At 33.4% G+C, this 13,077-nt stretch overlaps 1 protein-coding gene across 1 annotated transcript; it reads right to left on the reverse strand.

Moving 5' to 3' along the window:
- Positions 1–2,972: 2,972 nt before the first annotated feature.
- Positions 2,973–13,053, reverse strand: LOC132548120 (scavenger receptor class B member 1-like; the record flags this gene model as incomplete). The annotated part of the gene is made up of 13 exons (XM_060211940.1): positions 13,034–13,053; positions 12,224–12,379; positions 11,568–11,714; positions 10,443–10,600; positions 9,182–9,323; positions 8,612–8,812; positions 7,881–7,972; positions 7,639–7,688; positions 7,045–7,114; positions 6,653–6,834; positions 4,670–4,800; positions 3,921–3,994; positions 2,973–3,024 (listed from the first exon to the last, which is right to left on the reverse strand). Coding segments are annotated over exons 3-13 (1,272 nt in total), but the record flags the coding sequence as incomplete, so codon positions are not given.
- Between the last annotated feature and the right edge of the window lie 24 nt (positions 13,054–13,077).

Raw genomic sequence — 13,077 nt, forward strand, 5'->3', positions numbered from 1 at the left:
AAAGTATAAAAAGAATATATAAACATAAAAGTGACAACTTTTTATGTGGAACTCAAAAGAATGTGTGTTCTATACATTGTATAAGAAATTAAAAGTTGTAAACATAGATATTATATTCATATTTAAATTACATAACATATTTTTGTCATAATTGATCAATAATTACACATTATTTAGTGAATATGTTGTTAAGTTTTTTACAATGAAATTAAGAAAAAATAATAAAAAGGAACAGGCACCAGCACAACTGTAACTCACACAAATGTCGATAAATGTTTGTGAAATATGGATTGTCAACAAGATTTGAACTCACAGTTTAATTAATATTACAAATGTTATTTTCTTAATGTGAAAAAAATAAAATGTTGCTAAGCACTTTCAAGAACAGACTACATGGTTGCATTTTAAATTAAATTAAGAATAGGTATTTTTTTATTTGAAATCAAAATAAATAAATAAGAGTTGTCAACAGGATCTGAAGTCAGAGCTTAATTAATTACACAAATAGTTTTAATTAATGTTAAAAATAATAATGTGTTGCAAAGTTCTCGCTAGAAAATATGTATTATAGTTTTATATCTTAAATTGAATATAAAAAAAATAAAAAATAAAAAAACAAAATCAATGGTCATCAGGATTGGATCCCATAATTGCGGTGCTTATGCTCCTGAGCCAACCCTCATACCACTACACCATGAAACAGCATATGCAACCGGAAGTTATTTTGAAAGTATATATACACCGACTATGTTGGCTTTCTCTCTGGCTGTTTCCAAGACAATGAGTATAAATAGATGCGCTCTTTCATTTCTATTTTTCCTTAGTTAATAAAACGAATATTTTTCAGACAGAAAGAAGACATTTTCAGTGGACTTCAACAAGACACACAGTCTCTGTTGAAGTTTATAATGAATTACTCTTGAATTTATTGTGAGCTCGCCTTCAGTCCAGACGACACTTCACCGTTTGTTCGGCGATCAACATCGACAACATTCAAGCTGGGCTTGGCAGCACAGAATAATACTGTTTCAGAACTTTAAAAAGTATTGAGATACCTTTAAATAGATTTTATTGTTAATAAATGACATTTGAATAAATTTTTTAACAAACATCACACAAAGTTAGTGGATTTTTTGCCGTCTACCTGTATTGGGGCATCTGTCAACCAGACGTAAAACTGATGATGCAATCAAGTGCTGCAGACGTCCGATGAATAAAAAAAACTATTCATTTTTTATATCACATCAGTTAAAAATTTTTGCTAACAAGAACAAATCTTACCTTTCTTGGTTGTGAAAAATTAAGGAATTGTTGGTTTTAACTCCATCATTTGAGTGTTTCTGCTGCAGTAAACAAAAATATCGATAGCGGCGAAGTCCGTTTTCCGTGTTCCGGACCATATATTACACGCGATCTTGCATCAAAATGCCGAAAAATCATTTTAAAAATTAATTTTTCAATATGAGCGCAGTCTTGAACAAGTTTTTCCTTTTAACACATTAAAATTTTTATTTTGTAGCATCAATATGAAACTTGTTCAAGCCTGCGCTCATGGTAAACTTCAGTAAAATGTACCCACGAAATGGGGGAAATCACCGATTTTCGTGTTTTTTGTCAATTTTCAAACAGCTATATTAAAAAATTGGTGATATTTTTTAAATCTTGAAAACAATTCTAGAATCATGGACACTTCCATTATTAAATGTCTTCACTCTTTTGATTTTCTGAGACAATTTTTCTCAGTAAAATATTGGGGGTACATAGGTACCCAAACCATACATACTCCTTTATGTCAATAATTGTCTTTTACAGACTTTCAAGATTTTACAATCTAATAACCAGGATTTTTAATCATGACGAGAAATGTTCCCATAAACAATATCAATATTTTCTCAATATGAAGAGAAATTTCTATATAAATATTTATATACAAGAGGTTCAATAGACCTGTATCAATCATTATGATCTAATCATGATTCATCTGTGATCTTCTAAAACTATCTAGATTAATTAAATACACACAAGCCAAAGTTAATACTGGTAAAAATTCCTGCATGCCAAACAGATCATTATCAGGACAATAAGCCACTAGCTTATATTCAGAAGCGACTTTTAAAATTGTTTTCTTCTTTGTTATAAATTCCCTGACAATTTTAAACATTTGATGTCTGTGATTTTGAGAGCTGATCAAGATCATTATCATTTTTATCTGTATTTGTTCTTTAAATGTTGGATCTTTTGCCTTCTTTTCTCCTCCGTTCTGTCCTGTTTTTTGCTCTTTATCATAAGAAATTTAAAAATTGTGGTATATTACCATCTTTAACTGTCAAAATCCAAGATGGTCGCCAGCCATTTTTGTTTTTCTAAGCAGTCCCAAAATCAAAAAGGCACAACTGATGACGAATCTACATATGAAATTTGAGGAAGGTCCAGTACTTTAAAAGAAAAAGCAATAATAATCTTTCATTGTCAAAAATGTACACCATTCTGAAATTTTGTTTTTCTGATCAGTCTCAAAATTAAGCAGGCACAACTAGGGACCAAGAGAACCTAGACACCCATCCATTACATTAAGGGAAAGCTACAAAGAAATTTTAAGAAACCATTAAGTACTTCTCCAGAAATATCAAAAACAAAAATTGTTTACGGACGTATGGACAGACAAAGGACCATGGACGTATGGCGATAGGAAGAGTCCACCATTTGATGATGGTTGGCTAAAAAAGTTCCAGAGATTTTGATAAAATTCTCTGTGATCAACTTTAAGGGGATCAAGGTCATTTATTTAGTCCTTTATTCAATGTATCAATGCAACCATTCATTTATTCACAAATTATTTTCACTACTAAAAACAAAGATGGACAGAGCCAGAATGGTGATCCTATGAAAGGACAGATGATGATAACTAATATGCATACATACTGGCAAATTCTGTAAGTCAGATATGAGATGATGAAGATTTGTCATCTTACCTCGTTAACCCAGAAAAGAGGAACAAACACAGGAGTGATATCTTTCGTAACTCTGTAAAAGAAAAGCAGATTTCTGTAAACAACTATCAAAATCAATTAACCAAGTACTAATTGCTTTTGAGACAAATGATAGTAGCAGTTTCCACAATACAGAATGGTGTACAGATTTATTTTGCACAGAGTTTTCACTAGATCCAGCTAAACTTCATCAGGGAATTAGTGTCCAAATTGTGTCAAAATACATGTAAATACAATGCATAAAGTGAAGATAATATTCAGAAAGCAGGGGTTATCAAAATACTGATAATATTGATATCGAACAGACATTCAATGAATCCTCTGTGATATTCGACTTCAGTAAATATCAACGAGTTTCATTTTAAAAATTTTCATTCACGAAAATGAAATTTACATAGAGAATGAAAAGACCTTAATAAATTCACCTGTATTCACAGAAAATTTTATCTAGACATGCTGAAAACAACCAACAGCATTATACTGACAAATTTATCGTCTTATAACCAAGATAGACAATTCAGGTTATATTAGACGGTTGACTAAACTTGGCAGTCTGAAAAACTTGAAATCTGGATGATTTTGGCTGGATACAAAGGTGTCTGGATTATCAAGTGTCCACTATATACAGGTACATACATTTTATTAGTCTAACTAATTTGCCTTTAAATGTAGAGATGACCTCTGTACAGAACAAAGCAAATTTCTGTTAGTGATATCAGTACACTATATCTCTTCGTCCAGGTATCTTTGATACATGTATACAGTATAGGTCTTTGATACATGTATACAGTATAGGCCTTTGATACATGTATACAGTATAGGTCTTTGATACATGTATACAGTATAGGTCTCAGTATGTATTACAATGTAATCTATCACAATGTATTAGAGAGTAATGTTGCCTGGTTTTATACTGGGAAATAAACTTACTCAAACTCTCCTATAGGCTGTATATACATGTTCAGTTGTATCTTCTTGGTCACCTGCAGCACCAGACCAGTATACTGAAGGAAAAAATGGTTAAACCGAATCAGTATTATACTTAATTAGCATGCACTGAACAAAGGCGACAACAAACGTCCTTTCGTCTACAGTCATGGGTAGGCTTATTACTGGACAATAACAGCTGTTTATAAATTTATTTAACATCAATGAATATTGTGTGACTTATAACTAGACATGAACGTACTTCCAGATAAATACAGTATACATACTGATAAAGATATAGAGTTTTGATATAAAATATCAGAAAAGCAATCCTGTATTATAAATAGAGCAAACCATTATTCTAGCTAATGTTTTTGGTACACTAACTTGTTCCTAAGCAACCCTTACCCTATATTATAATAAGAGAGAACTGTTTATCTAGGTAATGTTTTGGTACACTAACCGGTTCCTAAGCAACCCTTACCCTATATTATAATAAGAGAGAACTGTTTATCTAGGTAATGTTTTGGTACACTAACCGGTTCCTAAGCAATCCTATATTATTATAAGAGAGAAACATTTATCTAGCTAATGTTTTTGGTAAACTAACTTGTTCTTAAGCAACCCTATATCATAATAAGAGAGAGAACTGTTTATCTACCTAATGTTTTTGGTTCACTTACTGGTTCCTAAGCAACCCTATATTATGGGTTGAGAAGACCTTTATTCTAACAAATATTTTATGTACTTACCGGTTCTTTGTCCACCATGGTCTGATGTTCCTCTTCTATAGGATCAAGTCCCTCTACCGAGTCTTTGTACTCCTGAGCAGCTAGGTTAAAGTGAGGGTAAGACAGTGACACCGGAATGTGGAAAAAGTCAACTAAAATAAAAAGAATTGAAGCCATCATTTATCTAAATGCTTACATTTTCTATTTTTCAAGTTAGCAAAGATTAGAAATATGTGTTGTGAGAACAAGTTTACCTTCAATTCATTCTACACTGCCTGTTTCTTTCATCAATAGCAGGCTTTCGGGTTACATTTCTATCTACACTGCCTGTTTCTTACATGCCATGAGAAACACAATGTTATATATTCTGGTGAAAAATTAGAGCATTCACAGTTTTAAAAAGGTTGGAAAATTAGAATGCTGCAAAATCAAAACCCTTTTCATGAAAACATAATTTCGTATTATGGTTATAAAGCCTGTCAAAATTCAGATAAATTGGTCAAAGATTAAAATGCTGAAAAACAGGGCAATACCTCCTTCAATAATATTTTAGCCACAGAGCCATTAAGATGATATTTTAGCCATGGAGCCATTAAAGAAACCACACAACATCACAGTTATAAAGTCCACAAAGTTCGAAAGAAATCAGTTGAAAAATGAGGGAGGTCACCAGACAAGATAAATACCAAGAAAACAACAAGGGGCATTAACTCTTTAAATTGAATCACCGACTGTAAGGCTGTATGTAAAACAATACACAGCTTTGACTACTGATCCATAAGGCTGTATGTAAGACCATACACAGCTTTGACCACTGATCCATACGGCTGTATGTAAAAACATACACTGCTTTGACCACTGATCCATAAGGCTGTATGTAAAACCATACACTGCTTTGACCATCAATCTTTAGGGCTCTCTATGACAGTAGGGCTGTATAAATAATTTTTTATCACTGAGAAAACATCCTTTTATAATTAACAAGAATTGTTTATCATCTGGCAAACCTCAAAATACACAAGCAGTAGTATCCATATTAAACAGGTTACATTACATCACACCATTAGGTCTATAATTATTTGACAGAGAGATCACAAGTCTGCAGTGATTTGTCTTGTAATGCACCCTATTTATGAAATATTGACCAAGATTGACCATCCACACCAACTGCAGTAAAGATACTCATCCAATCTTCCCAGAAATTACCTTTGCCAAACAAACATCACATGGAAACAGATGACACTGTGATAAGATTCTGAATAAAGCAACATTTAATCTTCGTTTATCATGTTTCATTCGCAGAAGAAAAAAATTGTCTGTTCTTTTGATGGTGTGAAACATTTGAAATAGTAATCATTGTGACACCAAGTTAAATACAAAACCAGAAGATGTTTCCTCAAAATATTTCATGTCATACAGTAAAATGTATCGATACAACTGACAAAAATTTTGACAGGCATATCAAAAAGAATCCCTGTACATTCACAATACAAGATAATCCTGCATGCTATTTTAGGGGAGATCACTTAAACTCTCACATGTATGGATGTACAAAGAAATGGGTATACTCAATAGTAATTTCCAGATAGTTTTATTTCACATTGATTTTAGCTTTGTCCAGTTCACAGTAATTGATTTGTACTAGCCTACATGACTTTACATTGATATCCTCGTTTACCAGCATATCCTATACACTTTTCATTTCCTGCTTCTTTTAATGACCTCTAATAGAGAGAAAATGCATCCTTCCTGAATATCACAAACTATGTGGTATTGATAATGATATTGTTCTAACTTTTCAGTTTATTTCCCTAGAAATATGTCATAGAGTTTGCAAACCTGATATTTGTGACATCATACACATGGATACACACCTGTAAATCATTAACCTTAATATAGTTACCACAAATAGAATTCAATATCTAATTCTATGGGGCTAGCATCTTATATAAATCTGGATGTTTAACTGGGTTTTGTTACATTAAACTGTCTACTTTGGCCTACCTTGCTGACATGTACTAATATTTAACATTCCAGTGTTGAGACACTTGGACTCTGGCGTACAGAACCCTATGTTGTCTGGATTAACAGTGGCGTTGGCCAGGTAGGATGGGGGTGCGATGTAGCGCCATAGTTTTATCCCCTGGGGAGATGTAACTTCCTTACTGTACATTCCTGCTGCTGATCTGTAAGACAAATTATTGTCACAAGTAAAACCCTCAAAAAAGAAATACATAGCAATCGTTTTCAAAACTTTCTGTTAAATATTATTTAAACAACAATTATTTGCAGCAAATTGAATTTTTCCATCAATTTGAATTAAGAATCAAAAGTTATTAAGTGCAAGCAATTCTAAATAGTTTTAACATGATACAGGACAAACATTAAAAACTTACCTGCACACATCAGAGGAAAAAACAGGAGACGGTTCCTTCTTGTCTCGGTATGGAGGTCCTATGGTGCCATCTACAAAACACCAACAAAAATCTCTTACATTTGTCTTAGATACAACACAACTGATACTTTGCTGTGTGAAATGCAATCTGTTTACATTACTATTCTATTCAAATAGCATATAAGATAAGACAAGATGGTATTCATACGTGTCAAATGTACCATATTACTTATGTTATGATCCGAATATGTAGAGTTATCAAAGGTCAATAACTATGTAAAGAAAAAGTCCACATTTTAAGAAGTAATACATCGTGAATAAACCTCTAGATATAGATCCAATCATCAGATGTTATAACATAAGCACATAGATATAGATCCAATTATCAGATGTTATAACATAAGCACATAGATATAGATCCAATCATCAGATGTTATAACATAAGCACATAGATATAGATCCAATCATCAGATGTTATAACATAAGCACATAGATATAGATCCAATCATCAGATGTTATAATATAAGCTCAATCATTTTATTTCCTCCTCACCTAAATGAAATTTCCCTGAGGACATTATGTCAAAGATACTTACCTGTTCCATTAATCATGTTGGCATATGGTGTGCTCCAAAAATCCAGGTGCCTAGAACGAATCAACAAGACATCATGTGGTTTATGTAATAGTAATAACAATACTACAGCATGGCTTTGGAATTTCAAGGGTTTCAGAAAAAAATGGGCACTTGATTTTTGTGGATGAGTAGAAGTCACAAAATCCACCAATAATAAAAGTGTAATGTAAAATTTCCAACAGTTAATTGATTTGTGGACATACCTGGATCCATTATAACGATCAATCCCGCCCAAGTACTGGATGTCTGTCTCTCCTGTATATATTGTGTATATACCATCATTTGTAGCATTCTTCTGTAAAATCAAAATGAAATGTACACTAGTTTACATCTCTAGCTGGTTACATCTAATATTTTATAGCTTAAGCTAGACCTGGATATCAACACAACTGATATTGTCAATTGGAGCTGTGCTTATGCACCCAGCTTTCACTTAAGCAACCAATAATTGATTCTCCAATGAGACAAGCAAAGGTATAGGGTCATCTGCCTGACGTTGAGGGTTTTCCTGCTTACTACAATTTTGTCACATAACAAGACACCATTTTTGCTTCAATACGAGTCATCAGGAGGGAGTGATATAAGTTGATATATCTTGTTTCACAGTTTATGTAAAATAAATAAAAATGTGTTCCTTATATCAACTTTACAGTATATTGTGACTATCACTGAGTGTATACCAAATGATATGCTTAGTTAGATCAGCCAATCATCACCATGTTCTACACAATGAACTGCTGTGTTACATTACCGTTACTTACATTCATGAAGTACCCAATGACATCAGTGTAGAACCAATCCCTGTCCAGATCTTGAGCGGCAGACAACATTTTATCCTGATAACCCCAGATTATAAATGATATGCTTAGTTAGATCAGCCAATCATCACCATGTTCTACACAATGAACTGCTGTGTTACATTACCGTTACTTACATTCATGAAGTACCCAATGACATCAGTGTAGAACCAATCCCTGTCCAGATCTTGAGCGGCAGACAACATTTTATCCTGATAACCCCAGATTATATCATACATGCTGCGATTCATAAACACACTCTCCTTCTCATACGAGGTGACAATTCGTATAATTTCCCGTACTCCAGGAAACATCCACTTCAGTGACGATATCAGTGACTGTAACACATAATTGACACATTTTAAAATCAGTGAGATGTGGAAATACTACAGTAACACTTAAAATCATCGAACACATTGTCACAATTAAAGCTGACAACGCTACAGGTCCCATTCACTGAGTCAACCTGCGAGGAAAACATACATGTCATAGCTACCGTATAATATTTAAATGCAAGAGGAAGTTCCGTCGTGTGTTTTCAAAGTCAAGCTATCAATGCTGTTAATATCTGTTGAAGAAAACTTTGACAGCTGATTAATATCTCACTTGATTAATCAGGAAAGAAGACCTTATCCAAATATTTATAAATACATCATTGACATCGATTGACACATATACTGCTGACACTTTGGAGGTAAATTACTGACCCAGTACACAGGATTGGGTGTGATAAAGGTGTCATTTTCATCTCCGACTGACATGTTACGAACAAAGTGGAAGGTGCGGTTCTGTCTGTAGCTCACTGTCCCATTGTTATTATGTTTGATGTCGAATTTTGTCCTCACCTCCCTGGAATGATAAAAGCATACACTAAACACTCATGGACTATTTGACGGTTACAAGTATTTTCTTCTTGAAGATGATGTACGTAGCATAGGAGATAGTAAGGTCTTGACCAGCTTTTCAGCTGTGCTATAATCCTATGTACACTAAGGTAGAAAATGGTGTGACGAGATGGTACACAGATTATAGACCAAAAAACACCATCTGGTACACTGTATACGTCAGTCAGTGCTCGTACACTCCACATTGGTCCTTTGTCTGATGAAGATGTAGTCATCGAAATTTCATACTCAAATCATCTACTGGTTCTGTTATAAGAACTTCTATTCTACTGACATTAATTACCAACTTGAAGCAAATGTTCCCAAGTATTAGTGGTAGAACAATGGCCACCACTTTTGCCTCAGCAGTGCTCGGTAAAGGCTGTCGTACCTTCCATTCTGAATATTAGACATGTCTTATAAACTTTTTAAAAGTAAATTCCAAATAGTCCAATATCTGTGACAAATAAATTCTCTGTCATTACTTGGGAGAATATTCCGTAATTTATCAAGAAATTTATAATTTGATAGGCAAAATTTCAAAATCTGCCAGCAAGCGAAGCACTCTGTCAAACTTATGCTTCCTGTCTGAACTGAAGTAAAACATACTCTACATGACTATATCACACCATCAGAAAAGCAGATTCACCCAAACAAGAATGAAACCATTTAAGTTTAACCCGTCTTTGAATTCTTTTGTACCAAATATGTGATTCATATGAAAACATCAGGAGTGGTTTTTATTTTGTGTTACTGTAATATTTTAAATGGCTATCAAGACGGTCAAGCTCAAACACACATACCCAACAGGTGTATCTATAAATGTAAGCACTTTCAACAGCAGCAACAGAAAGGACAAATTAATTGTCAAGTCTTCTGAGTGACTTGTTTCTTTTTTTCAAGACATAAGTATCTTGGCAAAAGTAACCATGTATAAGTGTAACACACAAAATATATGCTACCTATATGATTTTTTGTATGAAATGAAGAACCATTCTATGCGTTGAGAATATCATCTGTTCACATCAAATCTCAGAGTAGGGTCATCTGATTGGTTGCTATAATACCTATATGTATATGTTACCTGTATGTGTAGGGTCCCTTCTGCTCCACAAAGGGCTTTTTGCCTTTAAGTACCTCCTCTGGATTTTTAACATCAAACATATAGAACTGCATGTATATCGGTATGGGTGTATCCTTCCATATGTTATACGTGGCCCCTCCCTCCACCAGGACAACATTCTGAAAACAAGTCAGAACAAGGTAGTAAAAAAACATTTCTTATTATTTGTGACTTATTTTGTAAGTCATAACATATGTATTCATATGTTATGTTTCATTTTTTTCAATTCAATATAGTTTACTAGATGTTATATACAAATATGCCCTAAGAAAATCAGAGCACTGCAGACAAGTCACCTATCTGCACGGGCCTGTGTACCTATAGCATTCCTGACAGAGAACTTCCATAATCAGTATATATACATATATATTAATCACATAATAGAAGTTACACCAAAGACCATGGGTAGACTCGGAATTCAAAACAGCATCCACCTTGACATTCTGACATAATGACTTTCACCACAGGTTAACTGAGTTTTTCGTGAGACCATAAAAATGTACATTTATATGATGATCAATTAAGAAGTAAAAGTTTGACCTTGACAATTGACCTTGACTTTGGGTCTGTTGATTTATATATTAAATCCAACAACTTTCAAGGCTTGATGTCATAAAACAAATACAATTTAAAAGATAAAAAAAATGACCTTGGGCTAGGACCTGATGACTATGACCAAATAATTCATGTGAGCATTTCTGGATTTCCTTAAGTTAGTATCTAAATACAGTTTTGCAAGCAATTCTTACCAGAAAAGAGTGTAAAGTGGTAGAATTCCATGTGAAGCAGCTTATTCTGAATGGTGTTGTCTTAATGGCAACATCAGTGACTTTAAAGAATGTTCTAAAATCTTTGAGCACTGGTTTATTATGTTTTTATTCTTTAAAATTGTAAGAAAAAGAAAATTTAAAGGTTTCCCATTAAATATCATATATATTTAATTCATATGACAGAACATATGTACATTTTTCACATGTGCATATAGATATTTTGTCATATTTGTAACATATATATGATATTAAACAAGAAACCATTAAATAGCTTCTACACATCACAAAATCCCACACATACTAACTATATATCTACCTGTTCTACTTCATGTTTGATGAACCAATCCACCACTGGTACCATCACACCTCCAAGGACACACAGAATTAAACTGATACAGGAACATATCAGGACTTTCTTCTTCACAGTCCAATCCATAACGAGCTCCTGAGGACTGTCCTGTTCCTGTAGTGTAATGGGTAGGGTAATCAACAATCCATGTAATTTCTACTCAAGGATGGGGGGATATGACAGTTCCCCAATTGCAAACAGCTTGGAAATAACTGTTTTACAACACAATGCTCTATTTCAGTAACATTAACAACTTATCATCATCCATGCAGATTTCAACACTGTTGATAATTTATTTCAACTCAGCTGATTTTTTTCAGAATCAATCAGCACCCTTTTTTGTATGCAGCAATTCCTAAATTACTAATTGAATTAACTCTTCCTTAGGTCTTCCTGATTCAAACTTTATTGCACTTATTGCAGAAGAGCAGGAACATTTTCTTTTTTGGATTGAAGGTTACTTTCTAGAATATAGCCTTTTAAAAATCTTCACCAGATGTGATGACTTGTAATGCTGATATTGGAAAGGAGACATAGTGGATTCAAAGCTTATTCTGGTGTTAACTTTTGTGGTTGTTCACTGAGCCATGATGTCATCAAAGCCTTCCCTCCTCATTACTAACCTGTACATTATGTTGACCAGTGAGAAGTGTAGATCATTTTCATAACAAAATCACTCCATATAAATCAAAATGACTGATGTTGAAAGTAAGATTTTCAAAGTGAAAGTTACTCAGCTATTTAATGCCACTGATTCAGAAAAGGTTTTCTTTACATTTCTGAAAGCAGAGTAAAATTGTTTCACTGATAGGATAACGTTTTGTTTTAAACAACAAGTAAGTAACTTAAACATGCTTTTCATCAGAAATATACCCCCCCCAAAAAAAAAAAATATAGAAACTGTTGTCACCAAAGTTAGCATGTTGAATTTGAAAATTATTCAGCTTTCTACTAACATTCATTTTGAAACATTTTGTAGAAAAATGGTATAAAACACAGCAAGGCTAGTTATCTTCAGTTTATTTCCTAAAGTTTACATTGAAATGTTGACAGTCTCAAGCTCCTACCCCTTCAATCACATAAATGCATGTCTCTGCTTAAGTTAAAGTCAAATTTCGTATGTCTTAATATCATGTTATTATATATACCTACTGCTTTGAACCGTCAGAGAGGTATCATTTTGAACGAGTTCATTACCCTAAACAACTGACAGTCACATTAGACTTGTTAGAATCCACAGTTACTTGCATCTGGAACAGTCGAATGTAAACTTCAGATTATCTTCTTTGATAAGAAGGACTGGAGAAAGAAGTAGTAAACACACAGAGTAAAAAACCAGTCAACAATAAATTTTCCATAAATTGCATGAGTAGACTTATCTATATTCCAGATACATGTGCTTGTGGTAGAATAATACTGGTTGGTTACACTACCGTCTGTTCCGAGAAAGCTTAGTAGCCGAAGTCTAGTTACATTG

Source organism: Ylistrum balloti, unplaced genomic scaffold, assembly GCF_031769215.1.
Source record: "Ylistrum balloti isolate Yb309-2 unplaced genomic scaffold, AGI_CSIRO_Ybal_v1 Utg370004, whole genome shotgun sequence".
Classification (NCBI taxonomy): Eukaryota; Metazoa; Mollusca; class Bivalvia; order Pectinida; family Pectinidae; genus Ylistrum; species Ylistrum balloti.